This window comes from Sinocyclocheilus anshuiensis, unplaced genomic scaffold (assembly GCF_001515605.1).
Source record: "Sinocyclocheilus anshuiensis isolate Anshui unplaced genomic scaffold, SAMN03320099.WGS_v1.1 scaffold227, whole genome shotgun sequence".
In the NCBI taxonomy this organism is placed as follows: domain Eukaryota; kingdom Metazoa; phylum Chordata; class Actinopteri; order Cypriniformes; family Cyprinidae; genus Sinocyclocheilus; species Sinocyclocheilus anshuiensis.
In genome coordinates, this window is record NW_015549590.1 from 1,075,205 (window position 1) to 1,101,140 (window position 25,936).

Here is a 25,936-nt window from a genome sequence, read left to right on the forward strand (position 1 = left end):
TATAGGCGTAATCCTCCTCCTGTCCATATGGGGGCAGTCTATCTGGTTTCACCAAACCGTCTGAAGTGACAGGAAAGGCAATATGGCAGCGCGCATGGTTCGAATACTAACGTGAAGGTCTTTTTTCGGGTGTACGTGGACACAGATTATCCCACTAGCAGGTAATGTAAATTATATCTTTGCTTCAATCATAATCAAATGTATCTTCTGTTTTAAAAGTGTACCTGAAGCTGCTTATTAACCATCTCTAGATAAAATGCTGTCATGTGCTATAAGCATGTAATGATGTATTATCATTTTTAAGCACTGTTATTATTGTCATTGCCATTATCTCTACATTTTCTTCAAAAAGTGTTTTATTTCATTCTTTAGTAAAAGGTGGGAAACTACAAAATACAGCAATACTTAAATTGTACAGTTTTATAATGACAGTCAGTCATTTAAATTGAGGTTCTTTGTTTTCCACTATTTACTAATGTGCTTATTATGCTTTCATATACTAAATATTTTAGTTAAATGTGTATTGTGCGATGTTAAGTGCTTCCTTTTATAGAGTTTTGACATACAGCATCCTTCAAAGGGCAAACTGGAATTTAAACAGCTCTGGTCATGTAAAAACTTTCAGATAAAACTGTCAATTTTCATTTATTGTTGAAAACTGTTTAAAAAGCACTACTTTTGGAGCATCCAGACTCAAAAGTAAATTTTGGTCACAAATGTTGTTAGCTGGATTAATTAGACTATTGTTTTCAAATGAACTGGATATATGTAGCTGTGTTACATGTTGCGTAACTCAGTACCATTATATTGCAGTTTATTATTATTATTATTATGCTTTTTACTATTGTTGTTAGGGCAAAGCTGCAGGTTTGATGTGTTTTTGATATGTTATAGTTCGTTAGTGTGTCGTAGTATTGTAATGTTACTCAGAAATACATAAATCTAAAAAAGGCAGGTTCTTATGAAGATATCATCTGGGGTTAATCAGACAGATTGTTTTGTGCAGGAGTGAAAGTATAATGGTTAAGGGTCTGAATATTTGTCTGTAAAATATGTTGCCTGAAGTTTATCTAGGCCCCTGATGATTTCAAGTCTGATTTGGCACATTTCAGAGCTGGTTGTTGTAAAAGACTGATTTTGAACACAATAGCACACCTGCAAGCCTGTTTTGTGAGAGAGCCAGAGAAACTGCTCAGTGCTGTTGCTCATTTCACATGCACAGCGAGCTATTTCATGAAGGTGCGGCAGAAAACAGATTGCTTTATTCTGAGAGAGGATGGAATGGAATTTGGTTACTATTTTATGCAAACTAACACTATAAAGTTGACCTTGGGGGAAACATACATAATGATACATTTTCAGAGTGAAGTAAAAAGTAAGATACTAAGCAGATACCTGACCTAAAATACACTCTCTGGATTTATCACTACTTAAACCATAATATTCACACATTTTTATATTTGTTGACTGAAACTAGTGCTCATAAGTAAGTGTTTTAATGATGTTATATTTGACATACTTCAATGTCATTTGAGTATTCCCACCTTTTTCTAGTTTGCTGTTGTAAATTAGGAGGCAGTTTAGCTCTTTGCTGAGGTTATCACAAATTGCACTCTGCGGGTCTTGTCGAAATCAATATGCACCTGGAGGGCATCAGAGGAATTGAGCTGAATTCTGAAACAGCAGCCTGCTTGCTGAACTGCGACTTATGTTGCACCATTGTTTGTTATTTGAGGAGGACAGAATCTCAGTTTTGTGTCTATGTTGCTTAATTTAGTTGCGTTTAGTGAGCAAATGTTTTCATTTACTGTTGTACACAACATTGAAAGCAGGAAGGCCCATTTTCCCATATCTTCCCATTTTGTGCAAAATGCAAGCTGGTAAAAGGAATTAAATCATTTTACCAGTCATTTCTGCTATGCATAAAATGTTTTATGTACTTTTCTCCTCATTTATTTTCCAGCTTTTGTTTACTTTGCGAAAACCACAATTGCTTGTTCAGCAGTATTTTAAATGGGCTATTCTTCCTCAACAAACATGTTTTCCCATGTCTGCAAGTTCAATTTGTCTCAAACCAAAAACAGATATATCAAGAGAACGAGAATCCAAATGAACTGGCTGGCTTTCAAAAGTCGGGCTGTAAATCTATATATGTAAATGTGAAGCTGCAGAGGGAATGGTTTTGAGGTTCTTAAATCACTTCATAAAGAGAGTCCTGTCTCTCTTTGTCATCTTAAATCAGGAATGATGTAGCCCTGCTAATGCCATTGACTCTCTTGAGTGTTTCATTTTCCTGAAACCTGGTTTTATCCCTTCGAACTGAAGTTTGACAGAACAGAACAGCTTTAGGTTTTTCTTGTATTACTGCTTTCTCTGAATTTGCATTAAGATGTTAATTCACTTTACTGAGTCTAGGGATTTTTAACATCCAAGTATTTTTTTCTTTTTTTTGGCCAATGGACAAAATGCTCAACAAAATAAATAAATAAACCTGAGCCACATTCATTTATTGCTAATGGTATATTGCCCTATTTTCCCAATGCAATTTAAAATCCCAGAGCTTGGCATTTCCTTTTTATCATGGTTACGGCCAAGATACTTGTGTGAAACATTGCAACAATTCATTTTCAGGAACCAATTGTTTGTACACCTACCTAATTATTCTCTGTTCAAACAATGTAGAAGAAAATCAAATAGCACATTGGCTAAAGATTAATTTGTAGCAAACAAACAGATACGGATGGACCATGCATTGATGGTTTCAGTGTTTCCAGGATATTAAATGAGCCTAAAATCTGATATTGTAGACAAATCAAAGCATTATTTTCACAGGGTAAAATGTTGGGTCATGCAGTAGCTATATTTTCAAGTCCCCAATATTAAGCAGCACAACTGTTTGCAACATTGATGATAATAAGAAATGTTTCTTGAGCAGCAAATCAGCATATTAGAATGATTTGTGAAGGATCACGTAACCCTAAATAATGGCTGATGAAAATTTAGCTTTGCTATCACAGAAATTTTAAAATATGTTCAAAACAGTTAATTTTGATCAAATAAATGCAACCTTGGTGAGCAATCTTATCAACCATAAGCTACAAAGGTAGTGTATTCATGCTGTTTCTTATTTCCTAATCATAATACTTCAAACAAAACACTTTTTTTTTCCTGAGAATATCAAATATTTTTCTCAAGCAATTTAATCTAATTTGGAAAGCCGAAGAGTGCTTCAAAGCAGGAAACCCAGCAAGCAGTGAAGTTTGACAGAACATGCCTGCAGTCCATAGTCACTCATCCTCAGACTTTTTTCTTTCATCGTGTATTTTATATCCCCATCACGTCAACAGAGTTGCTTTAAATGGAAAAGAAATTTCATGCATGTTTCTTCAAAACAGTCAGAAACACTGTTATTGTCGGCACCAAGTAAACCATCCCTCAAAAAAAGTAAATTGGTGCCAAACACAATGTTCCGAATAAATTGCTTCAATTCAGCTCACAGGATTGTTGATTGTCCTCTTCTGCTTCTGAATATGTTAAAACGGTTGGACCTCCTGCCAAGAAGTGGAGGTTTACCAGCAGCCCAACCTTCCCTGACTGCCTCTTAAATTGATTCATGTTGCTTCAACATGCTTTTTAAAACAGCAAAAATATGTTTGGAGAACAGCATGAAATAGAACGGTGAAATGAAGGACAGCATGTGATTGGCATTTTAAAGAAAACCCTGAGAGTAATTTTAACGCTGTATATACGCTGCTTCTGCTCTCCACAGATAGCCTGTGTATTCTAAGATCCAAGACGTGTCGGTGCTTCCGAAAAGCTCTCTTTGCTTGTCTCCTTGTGCGCACAGATGCGAGGATTAACTTGGCATTAAAACCAATGGCGCGTTCCAACGTGTGGCTAGCGAGGTGTGTTTATTTCACCTCTGTCCTCATCTCCCTTGCATTTATGAATATATAAATAGTCAGGTTAACCTGGGAACAGAGCGCTGTGAATAATTTGGAGATATTGTTTTCACCTGGGTTGAACCGTCACAAAATGAGTCAAGTTCTCCTGTCATATGTGTAATTAGCCAGGCTGCGATCGGCTGAATGACGTTGAACACGTTGCCGTTGGTGTGTATCAGATTATGGGGTGTGGTTTTTATGACTCATGCTTCCCTGAGCGCATATGTTTCAGGCCATTTCCACCACTCAACTAATTGATTGAATCATGTAATTGAATTTGGTCTTGAATGGAAAAACCAGGTACTACTCTCTCGCCCTTGCGTGTGACGCTAATTCTGTGCGTGTTTTGGTGCTTGGTGGCTGCTGTCCAATCTGCTCCATCGACCTTTCCTGATCTAGACCCACAGAGCGCTAGCTAACCGTAATGGATCAGCAGAGTGCAGGGAATCGTTGAAGGCAGCCAAGCACAGAAGCTCCTCGAGTGCGTGACGCACCTGTGCTTTTATCCCTTATCTCTGAAGGGCCTGAGGTTTCATAGCACTTCGCCTCGCGACTGTCTTCACTTACAGCGTCTCGAGATAAGGCCGCTGTGCACTCCTGGGAGAACTTTTATGGATTGGAGAGCTGTTGTGTTTCAACCTCTGAACAAGACTTGATTTTTTTGTTGTGTTGAATTTGTAATGAATTAAGGAGACCTCAATAATTACCTTTCCCAACAGGCAAAGCGGACGGACAGACGTGTGGCAGGCCAGACACATAGACAATGTCTAAGATATCTAAAGCAGCCAAGGCGGTGAAAAAGTTGGATACTGGAGGTGTGATCAGAGCAATTGTAAGGTCTGGACAGGCGGCTCCTGGGCCTCCACTGGGCCCCATCCTGGGACAGGTAAACTTTTAGACCTCTCTCTTTCACCATTGATTTTTATTTCTACTTCATTATTTTATTCATTATGTCCGTGGCCTTTGCTGTGCAGTGGTCCTTAACCAGGGGTACCTCAGCAGATTTTCAATTCATTTTTTTCCCCCAATTAATTTTAGCACATCCCATTTTTTAATGGGATTTTGTTAAATGACTGAAATAAGGTCTGTGGTTAACACAAGCTCAAGATCTTTCCATGTTTTATTATATGATATACAATACATCAGTAATACTTGTAATTGTTAAAGGGGTCATATGATGCGATTTCAATTTTTCCTTTCTCTTTGGAGTGTTACAAGCTCTTGGTGCATAAAGAAGATCTGTAAAGTTGCAAAGACTAAAGTCTCAAATCCAAAGAGATATTCTTTATAAAAGTTAAGAGTCAGCCACGCCTACCTAAAACGGCTCGTTCTAACACTCCCCCACATACCTACGTTACTATGTGGAAAAATTTGCATAACGCCGCCCAAATGTTCACGCAAAGAAAGAAGACGTAACTTTTATTCTCGCTGTAGTATTTTTGTTGCCGCCGCCATGTAGTGAAGGCACTGTGTGATTCGTTGTGAAAGCGAAACTACTTTGTTTGGACACATTTCATTACACCAAATACACAAAATAATGTTATTTTTAGCAGCATCATATGACCCCATTAAAGCTTTTACTTAGTGGCTAAATGGGACTACAGGTTTTGTTGGTGACATTAAACATCATCAAACCGGACAGGTAAACTCTTGTCAATTCACCTTTATTTCTGTAGTGCTTTATACAGTAGAGATGGTTTCGAAGTAGCTTTGCAGTATTAAACAGGAAACTAACAGAATCAATGATGCAAACTTCATCAAATATCACGTGATCTACTCATAAACTCAATTGTTTGCTTTTACAGCCTCACTGTGTTTATATCACACACTTGCAAACTATTCTAACTCAATTTTTAGGGAAAATATTTTTTAAATTAAGACTTAAGGCAAAATTAATAATTCATAAGTTGTGTAAATTTGTGAAGATTATCATGATGAACAAAGCAGGTGAAAATTATAAACATTTGTTGGTCACAGAGCTTATTTTCTGGAATAATCCAAAAGCCAATAGAAAAATCCTATTGGGTTTTTGTTTATGGAAAAAGGGAGATACTAATTTATGGGTTAGCCTACAAAAATATGTTTTTTTGTAAAAACGTCTGGAATCCTGAAATTAAATTGACAGAAAATAAGAGTGTCTGGCCTTTGAATATTGTTGCTTATGATGGTGGTCTTTGGAGGTAAAAAGGCTGAGAACCACTGCTCTAATGGTTAGGAAAGTAGCGAGAGCCCCACAACATGAACAATGCTATGTTACAAGCACGTCTGCTGTCGCTGCTCAACAGCTTTGCCCATTTCAAGTTCTGAAGAGTTGAATGTTCAGAAACAAACATCTGATTTCATATATTTACAGCCTCTAAAGGTTTTGTGCTTTTCTCCACCATAGGGACTATCTTGGGAAACTGTTTAGCCAAATGTTGACACAGGCTGACCTCTGCTCTCATATGTAAAGCACATTCATAACTAACAAGCTAATTACAGCTGTAATGATGTCATTACAGTCCCTTGCCCATCGTGACGATAATAAATGAGACACATTTTCTTCTGCCAATGCAAGTCAACCTGGCCTCCTGAGTGTGCTTGCCTGCTGAAGAAAGCTGTTGTGAACTAAATATGAGGTGTAATGAGCATCAGTCAAGCAGAGCAGCACCATATGTCAGTTAAACACATGCAGTCGCGTCTTTGTGCATGTGTCTACCCCTGCTCTTGTCAGCTCTGATGAGCTCTGTTTTGCCTTTGTGCCTGTTCTGCCATCTTTGGCTCAACTTTTATGTGTATTAAACTGTAAATAAATTGCAGCCAGCAGGCCTTCAGCTTACAGCTCTGGCCCTTTAATCTTCCCGCTTTCTCCTTCCTTCGTTTTTTCTCTCGTCTGCCTAACCACCCCTGACAGGGTAAGCGCATAGAGGTAGGCTGCCTGTCGGCCGGGGGGCAAATTTAAACAAACGAGAGAAATAAAAGAGGGAGCTCCGGAGGAGAGGGGGGAAGCTGACAGCTTCTGTGGAGGAGAGTAATTACAGTCCAGAGAGAAATTAACTCAGCCGGATGGAGGAGAGAAACAGAGGACAGAATAAAAGAGGGGTGTATAAGACAATAGTTCAAGTGTTTTGTACATCGAGACCAGGCAGACTAACACCATGTTTTTTCAGTGAGGTAAATGGGTGAATTTCTGAAACATGTCCACATCACATTTCACCCCTAAAAATCAAAAGAAAATCTATATATTTGTGAACCATTACAGGATTTTGCACTGAGACATTTTCATGTCAATAGTGGAATAATTTACCTGAAAATTATCATCATGTTTGATTGACTCACACTTTTTACTCTTATTTTCATTACTAAGAATTTAGGTGGGATGTGCTTGATTGTCCTCAAAATGCAAACAAAATGACTATTTTATTATGCAAAACACTTATTATTCTTTTAATTTTGGGGTGAAATATTCACTCAGTGAACATTGTGTATGTCTGACGTGCTAGTTCTGTTCTTTTCACTGATTTCTTTTCATTACTGAAAAGCAGGGGACAACACGGAGGGTGTGCAATTTAAATGAACAGAGAGAGAGAGAGATGAAAGGCTGAGAAATGGCATTCTGGTCTGATTCATATGTCTGATATACCTCTGAAGCTAAATCAGCTTCATGTGGAACTGCATTCCATAATTCAATTAATTTATAGCTAGGCTTATTTTTAGCATTTGTCATGCAAGTTTGTCCGCTTTTATGTTCGGTAAATATTCCATGTAAATCATGAATGAAGTGCGGTATAAGCTCTTAGCTCTTTTAAAAATGAGTCCCATTTCAATTAATATGAGTAATAATGGTTTATCAGAGCAGGGGTGGGGGGACTGTAGAGGCTGCTGATGGAGAGTGAATAATACCCAACCCCCCTACCATAATCTGCACCAGGATTCATTCTCTATCACCACATTAGAAAGTGCGTGTCTCTCTAACATCATACTCTGGTACATACAGATCTGTCATTGGTAACCACAATGGAGAAGACACTTCATGCTGTGGTAACTATGATATGTTTAAAGTTGGAGATTAATGAGCCATCACTGTCCATTCTGTGTACAGATGCCTGAAGCTGCCCATACAGGGGTCTAAAAGTCTGATACAACATTGAGAAACTGGGATTCAAACTATAATTTGAATCTAAATAATAAACAAAGTTTCAGGATTTTGAAAAATTGGTGACGTGAAATCTTTGTACAGATGGATAGATACATTTGCTTCCTATTATCCAAAATATGGTTTTACACAAACTTCTAATCTTGAGTTTATGCAGCTCAAGTGCTGCTGTCATTAAAACCAAAGAGGGATAGTACAAATACGTAAAGATTAATGTAATTTCTAAAGTCAGTTGTGGCCTGGAATTTCTGTGCTGATAATATATTTAGTAATGAACTTGTTGAAGTATAAAAGTGCAAAATAGAAGCATTTTTCACTTGTAGTCTCAGGCTTTTGGACCTCACTGTATGTAATTGTGGGTAAAGTTTTACTGTTGAAAGCGATTGACGGATACTTTCGTTACTGTGTTTGCTCAACCATGAAATGCCCATTTAGTTGATGGAGGAATGGATTAATTTGTTTGTGAGGACCAACCATAAAAATTGTGATTTTTAAATGAAGCTCCATCCCATATAATTTTTGAAATGTTGTCATTAGGTTTGACAGATCTGTGAACAGATTTACTTCAGAGCTGCTTCTGTCTCACATCTCAGACCCACATATTATGGGTCTGGCTGAGACCTGGTAACAATGGTGGAGGCAGGTGTCTATGAAACATTTTTATTACAGAGTGGAATATTAATAGTGGTCATGCTTCACAGTACATGGTTTAATTCAAGTCCTTGATGAACACCAAAACGAACAAGAGTAACAATATTAATTGTTGCTCTTTTAAGAAGGCACTTAATTAAAACAGCTCCCCCCTCTGCCTCATTATAATTTTTGTCTGGGAGCTTCACACCACAGCAGGCTGCTCGTGTTTGGCTTTACAAATCATCAGCTGTACAAACTACAAAGTGTGCTAATACGATGAGTTATCTCTGCTAATCTTGCCAAAAGCACAGAGACTCCAGGGATAGTTATGAGCCTACAAATTCCAGTTGTTGGCAGTTTCAGGGCTCTTTCATGACCTCTAGAGCTCGTGGGAAATGTAAGCCGGTCCCAGTGAGGTCTCAGTGGGGTCTAGGCTGACGTGAGAGAGCGAGTGGCTGTGTCCGTGAGTGCGTGAGAGCGTGTGGTAGCGCGTAGAGGACGACTCTGGAGACGTGCACTCTTGCTCCTGCTCCGTGGCTTGCTCCGATGCTGCCCCTCGAGTCTGATTTCCAGTTCCTGTGGCGGCTCCTGCGCCATGCATCCCTCCGCTGCCCTTTCTGTGTCTCTCCCAGGCGGAGCTCAACTTTACTGCAAGAGCCAGCAGGTTTTTCCCCAGGAACACCGTGGACACCCGTGGGTCCCTGTACCACAGCATCCCGACCCCTCTGGGCACGAGCGTGAACAGGTTAATGGTCACCAGGCTGAGCCACGGATAGATGGCCTCCTTCCGAGCCGCCTGGAGCCCAGGCAGCGCAGTGGCACCCAGCTCCGTGAGCGACACGCATGGCAGCAACAGAAACAGCACGTAACAGTAAAAGAAAACTATACCCTCCACCCAAAGAGGAACCCCCACACTTCCCTGCGCCTCCCACAGCCCAGCTTGCAGATCCAACACATCAAGCAAGTCAACCACCACCCACAGAAGCCGGCTGCGCACCTCCTGCTTCCTTCGGAGTGGAGTCATGTAATCGGCTCCTGTCAGGATGAGAAACAGTGAGGGCAGGCACACAGAAAGTAAAAGAGTCAGAGTCTTGCGGGCAAGAGGATCCGGGGGTCGTCTCTCCTGTCTGTAGTTCTGACACACAAAGAAAAGCTTCAGCTGCAGCAGCGAGAGGAAAAGAAACCAGAGAGCGTTGGCGAAGCCCCGGCGGGGAGAGCGAGCCTCCGAAACCACACCGGCGGAAACGAAGCGCAGTGCCAGCAGGAAACACAGGTCACCCAGCGCGACGGCGACACATGGCCATACTGCAGGATGGGCTCCGCCTCGAGGTCCCAGCATGCTCTGCTCCAGCAGGTAGAGGTCGACCACGGCCATCGTGCTCACTGTCACCAGAGTAGACACGCACACCTGGGGCGAGGGCAACATGCTTGAGGAAGAAGGAGAAACAAGGACATAGTCAGACTCTGATGACTCATTAAGAAAAGAGACGAGGATGGTTGTAGAGGTTATATCCTGATAAGGACATGGCCTGCATGATTATGTGCTATTACTAGGCTGGAAAGTACAGAGAAAAGTGCAATTTCTGAGTAAATTGGCCATATATCTTCAAAGCCTTGAAAGTGCATGTACGTATTACTATTTATGGCCTTCTAGTCCATTTTTATGGACTGAGCAAATTGCATGATTTTCTGCAACGTGCAGGTCAACAATAGACTATTCATGCTTTCCCTTGAAGCAGCTTCATTGTTTGGCAATGTTTAAATGGGAGAGGTTTTCTTTTTCTGCCTTAATATCAAAGGTAGTTGCTGAATGTCGGTACCGAAGGTCTTGACAAATGTAGTTTGCAATCCTGTTTGTGGCAGTACTGAGTATATAAGCATTTGCTTGTTTTAGACAGGGTGTTAGGGTGGTCAGGGTCTTTTTTTCATCACTTCATAAACAAGCATATCTTTTCTGCTTCCAGTCTAATTTATTTTTCCCAGTTGATGCCTCAGATATAATAGAACATGCCAGAATTTCTCTTTCTCTCTTTGTGTCTTTCTAAATATGATTTTTCAACTCATGAAAATTTTAATTCCTTCATCTTTTCAAGTGTCCCAGGTTTTCTGCATAGTATATAGCACTTATGTCAACCCGTGTTCCCTTATTAATTAATTATATCGAAGGGAACCCAGACACACTTTCAAAGCCTCCTTTCCTCATGGCTTGCCTTCCGTGCTGGTTTTCTGTCACATATTGCGGTATTTAATTGTCTTTGGTTTCTGTATGAAGCATGACTTGATCAAGTCTAATTCACTGGCTCCTTTTACAAAATGAAGCTTCTGAGTGCATTGGGCCACCTGCAAAATGGCAACGCTCAAACTTAATACTGTCCGAGAGGTGTTGTAATAACACTGCATACTGATGTTGATTTTATTCATGTTTCCTCAGGCCATATTTCAGAAACGGACAGTGTAAAACTGTGGTATTGATTAATGTAGAGAAATGATTGTGGGCTTTATGGTGAAATCGAATGCAGGCCTTCTCAGCCGGATGAACTCAATGGCTGGTGCACTATAGCCGTCTGACCATTTGTTTCTGATGTAAATGTCAACACCTCAGATTGATGGCTTTTTAAATATAAAAATCATTACTGTTGTGGATATACAGGTGTCAACAGGGTTTAAGATACAGGTTTGCTACATTTTATTTTATTGGATTTTTCAGCTTAGATGTTACAACTACACAAAATGAATCATTCTCCCAAAAATGGATGATATGAGGGAGAGTAAATTATGACAGAATTGTCATTTTTGACAATTAGGTGAGGATACATAGGGAGAAAGTGTAAAAGCACAGGCGACACGCTTTGGGAAAAAGGAGATGTTATGTTAGAGAATTGTTGATGAGAATGGAAATGGAAATATATTCATAGCTTGGGAACTGTAGAAATTAAACGCATTAATAGGAAGTGTGGAGGAAATGAAGGGAGTATGTTGGTAAATGACCTAGAATGATTAATCTTCTGTGAGCTCTGTGGAATGAAAAGGGAGTGTGTGTCACTAATATCTGATTTTGACTGTAGACTTTATTTTTGTCTCTGTTACTGATTTTCTGCATTGGAATTCAATTGAATCCAATAGTCTCAGACTATGAGTGTTGAACTCGGGCCACATGATCCTTAAGAAAAATGCTTCTGCAAAGGACACATATTTCTTTTTCAATCAGAAAAATGATAGAAGTTGTTTTAAAACAAAAAAAGAATTGAAACCCAGAAGGCTTGCCTGTAGGTGCAGAGCTTATCTTTTGACTACACTGTCAGCCCATAATTCATCAGGTTATCAAGTCACTTGGAAGATACTGTGTTGTTTTCTGCAGGCACATTCATAATAACTAGACATCAGCACTGACAGTCAGTGCATCCTTAAGCATAAGTGATGGCTTAAGGCTGCTGGTTACAGTGCATAATTTATGCAATTTTGCTGTACAAATGTGTTCTTTGATCTGCACTTGTATTTAGTAAGCCACCGAAAGATGTGCCTTGAATAGTCTTTTGATGTACAGGCACTAATGCATCTTATATTCAGTATGCATATGCTTTGAATGTTGCAATCTAACGATCATTTTATTGTGTCTAAAAGCAGAATTAAATCAAAATTCTCCATATCAGACACTTAAACATAATAACTAACCTATATTGGCTATTTGAGTCTCAGTAGTTTTAAAGGGATATAATTCACCCAAAATAAGTCATTTTGAAGAATATTGGTAACCAAACCGTTAAAAAAAGAGACATGAAAAGAAAAGTCATACAGGTTTGGAATGACATGAGGGTGAATAAATTATAACAGAATTTTAAACTATGCCTGCAGTGTTTTATTTAGAGGATAAGAAGTAATGTAATGAAGTAGCCTAATGTATGACAATGTGAGAAGAACTGTAAAAGCTTCTCCTAATTAACACTCGAAAGTGACGGTCATTATTACTGGGTTAAATATAGCGTGATAAATATTGTAAATGTTTAATTGCTGTGTGCAAGTGCCCATAATCACGTCTACCTCTTGGAGATACTCTCTGCTGGACTCATGCCACATGCCCTCATTTACGAGTAAACGGCTGAAAATGTCCGTCGGTAATGTGCCATTGAACCATTCCCACACAGAGAAGATCATCTGTACAGTGAGAGCATCAGTGTTCGCGAATAAATGGCATCATCTGTCTTGATGCTTGTAAGTGTCGTGCTGCTGCCACTGCAGGACATGCGTGATCAGACCTGTACCACTTCAATATATCACCATATTGCGACAGGTGTCAATGCATTAGGATCTGCCCATCCGAACTGGCAGGTGTCAATCTCGCCAACGAGCTTGTCAGCAGTGAAACATTTGAACTTTCAGACTTGAAGGCTGCATGAATAATTGAATATCAAGCTGCAAGAGAGCTGAACTTCATGTAAACAGGATTAGATGAAGTAGAGAGTGTATTTACCCCACAGCATGAAGACTTCACACAGCAGTCTCAATCTAGTGACCAGCGCAAACCTGCAGGCATCAAGACGATATCTGAATCCAGTGTCCAAAATCGCGCCAGTAGGCTAATAACACTGTACGGCTGCTCAGCATAACTAAACGTGGAAAATAATCCAAAGAAGTCAGCCACACCGAGCTCAAAGACTACATTGTCCATAATATAAACCCTGGCGTGCAGTTTATTCGGGCGAATTAGTGACGAGGAAAGCAGCCTTTCTGTCTCCTGACTTTCTTTGTCGCAAAATCCTTATATAATCGGCATGGGGTTTATTCTATTCTCTCGACTCGAGCTCCATCAGGATCCTTCGCGGTCCATCCAGACTCTCAGGCGGCTGCGATGGAGCTTTTTTGTGGGCTGAGGAGTAGAAGTCCCTCAGAAGTGCGCTAGAAACGTCTTATCCGCTAAATCCGTAACAGAAGCCGCTTTTCTCCGAGTATCTCGATGTCTTCTTCTTACTTCACTAACGAAAAGGCGCGAAAGAACGCGCCGCGAGACAGTTTATGATTGCAGTGTGTCATTTGTAGGCAGCTGACGTGCACTTGTACCCCTCCCTCCGCTCGCTCTCTAACTCTACCGCTTAGCTGCTTCTCTCTAAGCCTCTCGGATTTCACTTCAGATAGCAAGCGGGGATATTTGAATGGCCTCGTGCATATTACATGGGAGGCACCATCCGGAAGGGTCCGCGCTACTAATTACTGCTGCTAGTGCAATCATTGCTATGATAATTACATTGTTCCAGGCTGGAGAAAACAACACCCCCGATGTCCCTGCTGTTAGTGACGAATGATTGTGTGCTGAGATGAACTAGAAGGTCCTTTCAGATTGGTTATTTGTCATTTAACAAACACTTTTTTATGTAGAATAACTAATTGCATGGGTGGTCCCCTGGGTTAACTGTCTGACTGAAGATGGGTGACTGCATTGCATAGATTACTAATGAAGTCTTTGTATTATAAGGTGCACTCAATATTTTTTTTTATCGCTGTATGTAAATTTTATATTTAAAGAATACATTTTTAAAAATCATGTACAGGCACATCAGCGGCCTAATAAAAGCTGATTAATTTTTTTGGAAACAGGTCACCTATAGACCTACTTCTATGCCCGTATTTCGAGGTATTGTAGGTAATACAAAAAAAGATCTGCACAGTGTTATTCCCCCTTTATTTAGAAAAAGTTAAAAGTGGCAACCTTTCGGTCAAAGACCTTTGTCAGGCACACGTGTTATTAGGTATTGTAGATAGACAATTCCAATTTAGTCCCTTAAATTGAGCAATATGTTGTAGCTTAAGCAACTATATCTCACATTTTGATCGTGGTCAGACAATCAATGCTTATGCTTTAAGATCAAAACACATTTGTCAGTATCTTTTGTGTCTTTATGGATGCAGCTAATGCTCCAACACCACCCATGCCTAGAAACTTTGTTTTGCAACTATTGGGGCCAATTATAAAAATATTTGTGGCTGAATCATTTGGACCTGGAAGCAACACGATTTTCTATATATCTACCAATTCCTGTGAGCCAGGCAATCATAATTCTTGAAATATCATACTCTAAACATGACATCCCAGATAAGACATTTGTTGGAAATAATGAATACTTCAGGGGGTTGAAAAAATATGAAAAGCAAGCTGTGAACATAATATGGTTCAACATCAGCCCTATCTGATTTTACACACACTGGCCCCTTTGAAAAAATACACACATCGGTCCATTTTAATTATGTAGAATAAGGAGGAAAAGTTGAGGCGGAAACTTAATATTAATGAGTCTGAGGTAGGAACTGCTCTTGCATGATCAGAGCACCAGTGTGACAGGAGATTGAGCTGAATCTCGTTATCTGTAAAATTTCTCCCACGACTGCTCTGACAGGCCAGTTTCCGTTCTCTTTGTGGCCTATGTGAAATCAAAGGTTACTTCTCTTGTATTTTTTCTTTACAATGTTCACCTCATTTATTAATGGTGAGGGGTCATCTTGGAGTTTTAATCAGCCAGATGGGAAAGAAAGGCATAGAGAAGGCAAAGTCATCTTTCTTGTCACAGTCGTCTATGTGCACCACTGGTTTCCAGACATTTTCCATTCCTTGCCTTCGATATTTTTTTCGCCTTTTTTAGCCCCACCCACTACTCCATTCTCCCTCTCCATCTCTATCGCCATCTCTCTCACTCGCTCTCTCTCTCTCCCCATGGGGCTGAAGTGGTTGAAGGTCACTCTGATCTGGATAGCTTTCAGCACGGAGGGAGTGAGAACGGCGGAGAAAATGAGACAACAAGAGTCCAGCAGTGCACAGTCAACACTTTCGCCCCCATAAAGTTGGTAAAGACTTTTATAAAAAAATGCCTTTTGGAAATGTTACGGGCCTGATTGGTGCCCCAGGTGTGCACTGGCAGAAGTTCGTCCCAAGACATTCCTCACTGCATCCATCTGCTACGCATTAGAGCTCTTAGCTGACACCACACATGCTCTCCAGCCACAGTGAAACAATCTGTCTTACAGACTGGAAGATTCTCCCAATGAGCGCACGGCTTGATATACTGTTTTTGATCATAAATCAATACCTTAAAGTCCTCCTTTTTTTTCCCGGAACTTAAAATATCTATAAATCTTACTATTAAAACCAACCCTGACTCAACTGATAATGATACTCGGTTAATTATCAGTCTTCCTGATTAACCAACTGCAATGTTGCAGAGCTCTGATAAGATAAGACATTCTCTGATGCGATGTAATTCTCTGAAGAGTGGATCTGAGGAATTGGGCTCTTTACTTTAATAACATACGTTTAATGAAATCTTTTCACACTCGCTGATTTCCATCAGACGTTAGACATCGGCACAGATACATACGGCTCCCTCAGAGCACTGCTCCGGGTGTGTGTTCACGGTTTGTGTGTGTTCACTGCTGTGTGTGTGCACTTTGGATGTGTAAATGCAGAGCACTAATTCCGAGTATGGGTCACCATACTTGGCCACATGTCACGTCACTTTCACTTTCACTTTCACATACTTATTGTCCCTTTTAACTTTTCAATGCCGCGGAGCCTCATGCTGTGTCTTAGACCTTCACCCTGCGTTTTAATATCCGTAAATAAATCTGTTTGTTTTGCTGTAATAAACCGATTTCAAGGCAGCACACCTCATATTCAAGGACACGGTGAGGCTGCATCCTCATCTAGAGGAGCAACATGTTATTTTTTTCTTCCGACTGAAGTAGGTATAGCTATCAATATTGACTGAAAAAAGGCACCGTAAAATTGACCCGAAAATAATGTGTCCCCGGTGGCACGTCTCACCCTGTGGCATTCGCTTTGAACGCATTAATCATCACTGTTTGTACTTAAAAAAAAAAAAAAAGAGAGATGTGTTTTTAGATGTGTTTGAGGTTACAGGGGAATTTGGGATGATCAAAGATAAAGCCATTAGCCATTCTGACAAACTTTTATGTTAGGATTCCACAATATCTGATGCAAACATTCTGTGATCGCCCGTGGATCATTAATCCTTTTTGCCCATTTCTCTCCTGGGGTCTCCAACTGCATGTTGGGCTGGACTGGTTGGAGAGTCTGAGGCTAATCAGCTGTATGACACCCTTATAGGGAAGAATGTAATAAAACGGGAAGAGTTCAGCACATTAAATTAGGAGAAGTAATTAATTAGAGTGTCTCACACTGCAGAGTTTAATTAACCCCTCTTCTACACCCCCCATCTTTCAGGACTCTGGCGTGGGCAATGAATTGCCGTCCTTGGGTGCCAGGGGCAATTAATCCTGCCTGCTGCCCTGAGGCCACGTCCCCTGTCATGCTTGTGTACACACGCCCTTTTTTGCACTTCTGTTTCACTCACCGTTACATATCAGTGCGCACGAGGAAGGAACATGCAGTGCCGTGTCCTCTAAATCCCACACAAAGAGAGCCCTCTAAAAGAAACTGTAGTTATGCTCTCCCACTTCTTTATCTCACTCTTTACTCTTTATATCCTTTTGTTTCATATTGTCTCTATCGTAGAAGGATAGTCCACTCTACAATGAAAATTCATTCATCATTCTGTCATCATCTGCTCACCCACATGTTGTTCCGAACCTGTATGACTTTCTTTATGTTCATCGAACACAAAAGGAGTTGTTCTATTAGTCGCACAGAGATATTGGATGACTACATGCGACTTAGAATATAACACTATACAGGCCACTTTAATACAATGTTGTTATTGTTAACTAAAACTATATGAAATAGATATGAAATAGAGTTCAAATATTAGATGATGAACTTAAAAAAAAAAAAACTTTAACAAAAATTAAGAATGTTGCTTTGGCTACTACCTATAATGAAATAAGTTGGAACTACTAAAAATGACTAAAATTAAATATAAAAAATGAAGGCTAATTGGAAATATTACAAAAATTAATAATACTGATGAAATCATACATTTAAAAAAATGACAAGCACAAAATTACTACAACATAAACCAAATTGAAATGAAAACAGAAACTATATAAGTAAAAGCAATTCAAAATATTAAAGGGGTCATATGATGCTGCTAAAAAGAACAGTATTTGGTGTATTTGGTGTAATGAAATGTGTTTATGCGGTTTAAGGTTAAAAAAAAACATTATTTTCCACATACTGTACATTATTGTTTCTCCTCTAAATCGCATCATATGACCCCTTTAATAAATGCTATATTAGTATATAAATAATATTAAAATAACACTGCTTTAATGAATTTTATGGTACTATTGTATGATTTTTGTTAAGCTTGGAACCTTTAGCTGCTTTTCATTGTAATTCCATGGAAAACTTCTCTGTTTGTGTTTTGCAGATTTCACAAAAGTTACACCAGCATTAGGGAGAATGAAGCATTAATAACACAATTAAATTTTTGTTTTGGTGCACTATCCTTTTAAGTGCCTCGTTTTGCTGTAATTTCATTTTATATATATATATAGCAATTCCCATCACTGAAGTTTTTTGTCCAGCATCTTCTGTCCTTTCTTATGTGAACTGTTAACCATTTTAATTTGCTTAATTTCTTATTCATGCATTTAATTACGCAGGTTTTCACTTAGTTGGAAGTCACACTGTCCTCTAATGCCTTCTCCTCAGAGGCTTTGCTGTAAAGTGATTGAACCACTTGAACCCACCACCGTGCTCCTTTTCCTTTTGCTTCTCTTTAATGGAATGAGCTCGCAGCCCTCACACATGCATTCTTTATTCATGCGGGTCCCCTATGTCCTCTCCATACATCAGCGCTCTGAAGCCTTTCACCCGCTTTGTCAAACGGACCTCCTGAATGTTAGTATTGATCTTCATTATTGCTCTCATAGGAGACATGACTCGAACGAAACACTGTTCTTCTCTGTCCTCACAGGAAATATGCACACGTGTGTGCAATATTATTAGACACTTATATATGTGCCCCTCAATCTGTTACTTCAGCTGCCTGAAACAACTGTTAATTTCTGAGTCTGTTCTCACTCTTTTTGTCATTCATCCATGTCAGCGGCCATCTCGTTAAAAAGAATTGCTGAAGCTGAAAGCTTACGTTATAATAATGAAAGAAATGCAAAGCGGGAGAACTGATGAAAAGAATGAATAAAGGAGGAGATGTTTTGTGAATCACAAACACAATTCGAATGCAGATGCCATGCACAACATATATTAGATGAAGGGGTTTTTAGTCTGGTTATTAAATTATTCCCCCTGTTAGAGAGTTGTTTGTCTCCCAAGAACATATTTCATAACAAATTGATCTATAAGCATGATTATTTTGAAAGCATTTGTGACTGGTTATCTTCTTACACAATTCACCCAGGATTTTTCTTCCATCAGAACCTTCACTGTGAATGGCCTAGAGGATATTGATATGATAAACACTTTTAATATTCATCTGCGATAATAAATAATGTGCAGTGTCCAAGGTTGGTAGCACGCCTCCCATCAAGGTGATGTACTGCAGCCATTTTGTTCTTCCCAGCCCTGCTTTTATCAAACACATTTGAGGAAAGAGGAGGTTTAATTGGACTGCTTGACTTCTGGATGATTAGATCTTGGTTTTTAGAGAGCTAGACTGGCAATTTGGCCTGCGCTCGAAAGTGAATGTATCTGCCATTAAAGGCACAACGTCTTGGTCATCCGGAGCTTATATCGTAAAGATTGCCAGAGTAATCTTCATCTTCAAGCCTTGTCTTTTCAACCAACGACAGATTCCCATTTTTATAATGGCCACACTTATGATATTAAAAGCACTACACAAAGCGCAATTACTACGGTTTCTTCCATTGTACCTGTCTTTGTTTGGCACAGTTTGAATGTCTTGTGCGTCTGATGTCAGTACACCGCCATAACCTTTCATCCTTGTTGCCTGCCTGCTTCCTCCCCATCGTCAGACGGCCGGTTCCTCACAGATCTGTCCGCATCTCACCTAGTGGCTTTGCTTGAACTTCTTTCAGACCAAAAACAACAACTTTAAAGGGAGTTATAAAGCAGCGGGTGGAAAAAACGAAGTAGAAGCGGTGTGGAATCGCAGCCCAAGTGTTTTTGAGGCTCTCCTAACAACCTAGCTTTAATATTAATCCATATTTAATTAGGAATCACCCGCCGCCTTTCTTGTTTACTTAGATCTGTTGTTCTCGCTGAAGTCAGAGCTCGGGGAGATGCTAGTGGGGTTGACATGGGATTACTATTAATAACCAAGTCAGGAGGGAGATGGGCTGCCTGCCATCCGGGGCTTTTGTTTTTCATTTCATTAGTGTTTAACATTTTTTGATTATTATGCAACGTACTGGCTGAACAGTAATACCTCTGGATTTAAGGGGAAATATTTACTGTTCTCGCATGACAGTGTTTGCTTTAAATGATCTGAAAAGATTGCATCAGTATTTATTTAGAAGTTAGGCTCAAACATCAGTGGTGCTTTGAAGGAAGTTCTTTACAAATTTATTTTGCGCCAAAAGGTGCTGTTTATCTTGGCCCGTGTATCACATAAGGGATGTATCTTTGACTTTGCCAAAAAGTCTGTTATATTTTGGAGCTTATTTTGGCCAAGAACCGCCTACTCTCAGGAAAGGTCTGACTGGCCTATTTAAAGCGACTAAGCTCGGTTAATTTTGTTTTAACATGCTATTCAGGGAAGTTTGTTTATCTGAAATGCATAACAGTTTGTGCAAAATTTTGAATTCCATTTCAGTTAATCCCATCATTAGCTTAGTTAAAAATTCCATTTATATAAATTTCTAATGATTTCTGAATACCACAAATCCCTGGTTGATGCCTCGAAAAAAAAAAGTCATATAATTGCTCATCAGTCTGTGATCATGTATACAGAAAAGTTAGTGAAATACACTACTGCTTTGGGGTCAGTAAGTTTTTTTAAAAGACATTAATACTTCTTTAAACAACAAAAATGCATGAAATTGATCAAAAGTGATAGTAAAGAGTTCATAAAGAGTTCATAAAGTTTAAGACATTTTTTTTATTTCAAATGCTGAACTTTCTTTTCATCAGATAATCCTGAAAAAAATCTATCATGTATCCACAAAAATATTAAACGGTACAGTATTAAACTATTTTTCAACAATGATAATAATAAATGTTTCTTGAGCACTAAATCAGCATATTAGAATGATTTCTGAAAGATCATGTGACACTGAAGACTGGAGTAATGATGCTGAAAATGAAGCTTTGCATCACAAGAATAAATTACATTTCAAAATAGCAGGTTTTAAATTGTAATAATATTTCACAGTATTACTTTTTACTGTATTTAGATCAAATAAATGTAGCCTTCGCCTGAAAGACATCTTTCAATTACATGATCACAAATGTTGGAATGATAGTGTATATTAATATGACTTAGAAATCAGAATTTATGTCCATCTAATAGTAATTAGTACAAATTATTTCTTATAAAACGGATAGTTCCGGTCCTTGATTCTGATTGGTTGAGCCGCGTTCTAAGCTGTTGTAAATTGCTCTACAAACATACACCTTTATTTACGTCTGTGTGTTGCTCGGCAACTACATTGTTTGGCAGAAGAATAATGTTTTTATTAATATCATTACAGTTAATTTGCTCTGTTTTATTTTGTGAAACCTTACTACGTATATGGAATAATCGTTTTATAAAAGCAATAAGCCCCGTGAAGGCGTTGTTTACAGTGAATTTATTTATAAATTCACTGTAAACCACGGCTTCTTGGGGCTTATTGCTTTAACAGACATAACTCTGAAACATCCACTATTATAATTCTACATATTTATATATTTGCTAGTAGATGCTTCAAAGATCTTATGCCACTCATTTGCCAGTTCTTGGCATTTATCAGTGCCATATGCATCAAACTGTCAGTGCATTAACTGAGGGAGATCAGATCCGTGAGTGTGGTGTCTCATTGAAACTGCATTAGCAGCCCTTTCCTAATAGTTTCCGACTGTTAAATAAATCTCTGTAACATCTACCACAGGATAAAACAATTGTTTCAGTCACAATGGATCCTTCAAGTGCAAGGAAAACTTTTACAACTGTAATAAGATTACAGATTAGCAGCCGCCTCCGCAGTCAACCCACAGAAAACACTCTCTGGTGAAGCCGCACAGGAGAAATGGCAGCCAATGTTGACTTAATGTCAGCTATACATTTAGCTTTCTGCCTGGCAAGGGCCAGGAAAGAGAATCTAATTTATCTGGAGTCTCATAGGCATGATGACTGCCATACTCTGACATACACACACACATATACTCAGACCCTTGGGTAAATAGGCTTCCACTAGCCTCTCTCATTCGCTTTCTCACTCACTCACGCAGGCATCCAAGCATGCCGAGGCATTCACAGTGCACCAATGAGTTATCGAATGATTGACACCATGCAGCCACTCTAAATGGCTATTGGTATTCATCAAAAGAATGCCACAGTGAACAACGGGCTAAAATGGGTGTGGGTCTAAACCTTTCTGAATGTTCTTCCTATGCCTTCTTTTCCAGAAAGGAATTCCCATCGGGGCCTTCTGCAAAGACTTCAATGAGAAAACCAAAGAGCTCAAAGAAGGCATTCCTCTTCCCATCAAGATCAACGTGAAGGTAATGTAACCACTCATTAGGAATACTGTTTTCACGTCAACACCACTTTACCAATCAGCCACAGATGTGAAGTCTTGAGGGCCTCATAATACACCTTATTGCTTTCAATCAATCTTGCTCTCATTTGTTTTGCCGCTTGTTTTCTCATTTTATGAGTCCCTGGAGGTGCTCGTTTACATTCACATCCCAGGCGCATTAGCAAACAGCATTAGATGCGTCTCGAATGCCAAAGCGCGGATTAGGCCTTCTTCTGACATTATGATCAAATGAAGGTATTGAGCGAAGTGGATTAAACAGAAGAACAGAGCTTTCCCGATCGGAGCGTGACTCATAAATGAGGAATAGTCATTGATGCTGCGTATGTAATGTTCATCTGGCCTAGGTTTATCTCACCGCTCACCTTCTCAGCACATTTATTATAATGTTTTTGTCAAGGACACACTTTTGTGCTTGGAGGCAAAGCTTGTAAATGTACTCCAACTCCAAGTTTCTTGGAGAAATGGGGCCATTTGATGGATCCCTCAATTGTGTGCATTAGCAGCTTTTTCCCTGACACCTTTTAGTCTTTGTTTCTCTCGTACGATCGCTCTGTCTCTTCTAATCAAGTCTCTCCCATTTTTCATCCGCCCTCTGTAACAAAATGAGAGGTCTAGCATTTTCTCCTCATATTCTCAGTCTTTTAAATAAAGAAGGATTGATGGCTGTTAGCAATGCTTGCCGAGTCAACGACGGGGGCATTTGAGCAAAGGCCCATTATGAAGGTTGTGAGAAATGGCTTTTTATTATGGAGGGGTCATTGCTCACAGATTTTAAAGTGGCACGACTGCGTGAAATGAGAGTTCTCATTACAGGTCTCCATTTCTTTTACATTACCGAACTGTTGAAAAGCTCTTGTGTGATTTCAATTGGAAGTCCCAGTTTCGATAACCCTCTGTGTCTGTAAGCGAAATGGGGTGATGCTGTGGCAGTCCAGACGGCGGTGCAGACATTGTGAGGAAATTATATGGCCGCATTATGCTGGGTCACTGCCACACAATCCAGTCTGGGGTGTTTTAATGTCTCTGGCTCATGTCTAATGCTCGGTCTCAGTCAGAACCCAAACACATAATCTTTTCTTCTGAGCCGATTAAGCAAATGTCCGTGGTCCAGTTCTGCCACAGTTTGAATTCAGAGACTTCTGTTGCATAAAGTAGAACTAGACATCTTCAGCAACAATGTCACCTTCATTTAGCTCATCCCTTTGTGTCGTCCTGTCAGTCGTGGTTGCCCGAGGGTGGGAATTGTCAGCCTTTGTTGTTGGCACTCCTCTGCAGGTACATCAGCTCTCGTTCCAGGACCAGATGCAAGACGTTTTCTGAGGGAGAGAGAGAGGAAAACGTCCACCTCATGCTGTTGTCATTCATCATTCGTTCTTTGAATACACTTGCAACAGCTCACTGTGATTTTTGACTTGTTGGCTTGATCATTTCTCGTGTTTTTTTTGTTTTGTTTTTTTGCAATAATAATAAATAACTACATTTTACATACTCTGAAGTCTGTGAGTTGTGCTCATCTATGCAAAATTTGCTTATGCTGTGGTTGGTTGTCCCTCGTTACCAATGTTCTTTTAAATATACTATTAGTATTTATTAATATGTTGAATTCGTTTTTTTTTCTTCCAGTATTTAATTTAATATAAGTTTTCATTTTTAGCAATTTTGTTGTGTTTTTTTATATATTTCAGCCTACACTTGTTTTGAATTTTTGTGTAAGTTTCAGCCTGTACAATTTTAATTATTGTGTAAGTACAATTTTAATTATTGTGTAAGTTTCTTACATTTTTTAAATCTAATTTTTATATATTATTTCAGCTTTTTAGTTAATGAAAATGTTTTTGTTTTAGATAACAATGACAACATACCTTTTATTCATTTTTATTTACATGTCTGATTGCTTAGATATGTAGCACTACTCTTCTTAACCAGCTGTCCAAATTTATTATACAAGTTACATATCCAATTGTAAATCTTTATTAAACAAATATCTAGGGCTGTCACGATTCCTCGATTCAATTCGAGTACTCGATTTGAAAAAATCCTTGATTGCATTTTGCCCGTGTCGAGTAACCTGCATCATAACAAAGACTGACTTTGATCATACATCAATATCTTTCCATTGCGATTTCAAAATAAAAAATTTTACTATTGTTTTAACTATTTAGTTAGTTAATTAGTTAGTGTCTTTCTTACCCAACACAAAGGCACTTTGCAGTGCATAAAGAAATACAAGAGCAATGGAGTAAATCAAAAAGAATGGTGAGCAAAGAGAGGAAGAACTGTGTACACTTAAACGTTATACTTTTAGTTTTATGCAGTATTTATGAGACTCTTAAAGGAACAGGTCACTCCAAAATAAAAATTGTCATCATTTACTAACCCTCATGTGGTTCCAAACTCGCGTGATTTTCTTTATTTTGTATGAAAAACAACATTGTGAGCATTCTTAAGAAAGCCTCAACAATGAAAATATATAAAGACCTAGCTACAAAAAGGAAAAAGGGCAAAATAAAAAGAGTCAAAATGACTCGTGTACTGTATTGCAGGCCATTGCATAGAAAATAGAAGTTTGGACATCCTGCTATAAATACTGTCTTTATGTTCCACAAAAGATAAAGGCAGACATGTTTCAAAGGACATGAGGTTGAGTAAATGATGACAGAATGTTTATTTATTGGGTGAACTATTCTTTCAAGACATGTGGAATATAAAACTCCCATTGCCAAACAAAAGGAAAAATACTTTTTATGATTTATTCTTCGAGTCCTACAGGCAGATTAGGCCCTAAAGCTAGCGTCCTCACTATACTGATGAGCATTCGACAGGGATTGAAGATTAGCCTGTGCTACGTGATCCTTAGCTCCAGGGGGTGTAGAGAATATTCTGGTCGAGTTCGCAGCACAATGCTTGCTTTAGGCTTGAGCCGGATGGCTGCAATGCATTTTAGCCAGGCTGTCTCCCCAAGTCAGACTGCCTGTGAAGTCCCAGTTGTCCCATTAAGCTGTCTGCTGCACACTCATTGTTTTTGAGCCTCTCTATGCAGACTAATCCCTGCCTTAAAGCTTTGGTTTCGGCAGGCCTGACTGTCGAGGGTGTGTGCCGGGGGAACGGAGGGTGTGGATGTGTGCGTCTGGCTTCACTCGACTCGATTCTGAGTTTATGAGAGGCTGTCAGAGTCTGTGGATGCCAATGAGGTTCTGTCAGGCTCCAGAGACTCTGTTGGATGCTATAGGATTTTAGCTCCTCTCGCTCTCGAAGAGGATAGTGTTAGTGATACCACCCGCTATGTGCGATGAGACTGATAGACCGAGAGCGATAGCTTGACGCCCACAAATCCGAAAACGAAAATAACCTTCTGTTCCCGCAGTCTCGACAGATAATCGTCAAAAACAAACTCAACTTGCAATCCATAATATTGCAGATTTACCTGCAGTACACAAGGGTTTTCTCCGATATTGTAAGCTTTATTTATCATTTATTATGTATTTTTTTATATGATTTTATGACACTGACATTTTACTTAATTTAGATGCTATTCACACAACATGGGTTTAATTGACATTTTCTCTTTTTCTTTTGTTGGCAAGCAAAGCTTTTTTTA

General features: G+C 39.2%; 2 protein-coding genes across 2 annotated transcripts in view; one reads left to right on the forward strand and one right to left on the reverse strand.

Annotated features, from left to right (window-relative positions):
* The first annotated feature begins 35 nt into the window (after positions 1–35).
* Positions 36–25,936, forward strand: part of LOC107658058 (39S ribosomal protein L11, mitochondrial-like) — a 30,679-nt gene continuing 4,778 nt past the window's right edge. The window contains exons 1-3 of the mRNA XM_016446465.1: positions 36–161; positions 4,664–4,830; positions 22,205–22,300. Of these exons, the coding sequence (XP_016301951.1) occupies positions 4,708–4,830; positions 22,205–22,300 (219 nt within the window). The 5' untranslated portion in view covers positions 36–161; positions 4,664–4,707. The remainder of the gene's footprint in view (positions 162–4,663; positions 4,831–22,204; positions 22,301–25,936) is intronic.
* Positions 8,731–13,970, reverse strand: tmem265 (transmembrane protein 265). The gene is made up of 2 exons (XM_016446464.1): positions 13,181–13,970; positions 8,731–10,139 (listed from the first exon to the last, which is right to left on the reverse strand). Exon 2 carries the CDS (start codon positions 10,136–10,138, stop codon positions 9,092–9,094), a length of 1,047 nt encoding a protein of 348 aa, XP_016301950.1. The 5' UTR covers position 10,139; positions 13,181–13,970; the 3' UTR covers positions 8,731–9,091.

What these genes read in the sequence shown, in the direction of transcription:
- tmem265 (XM_016446464.1), bottom strand. Translation starts at nt 10,138, where the DNA reads ATGTTGCCCTCGCCCCAGGTGTGCGTGTCTACTCTGGTGACAGTGAGC.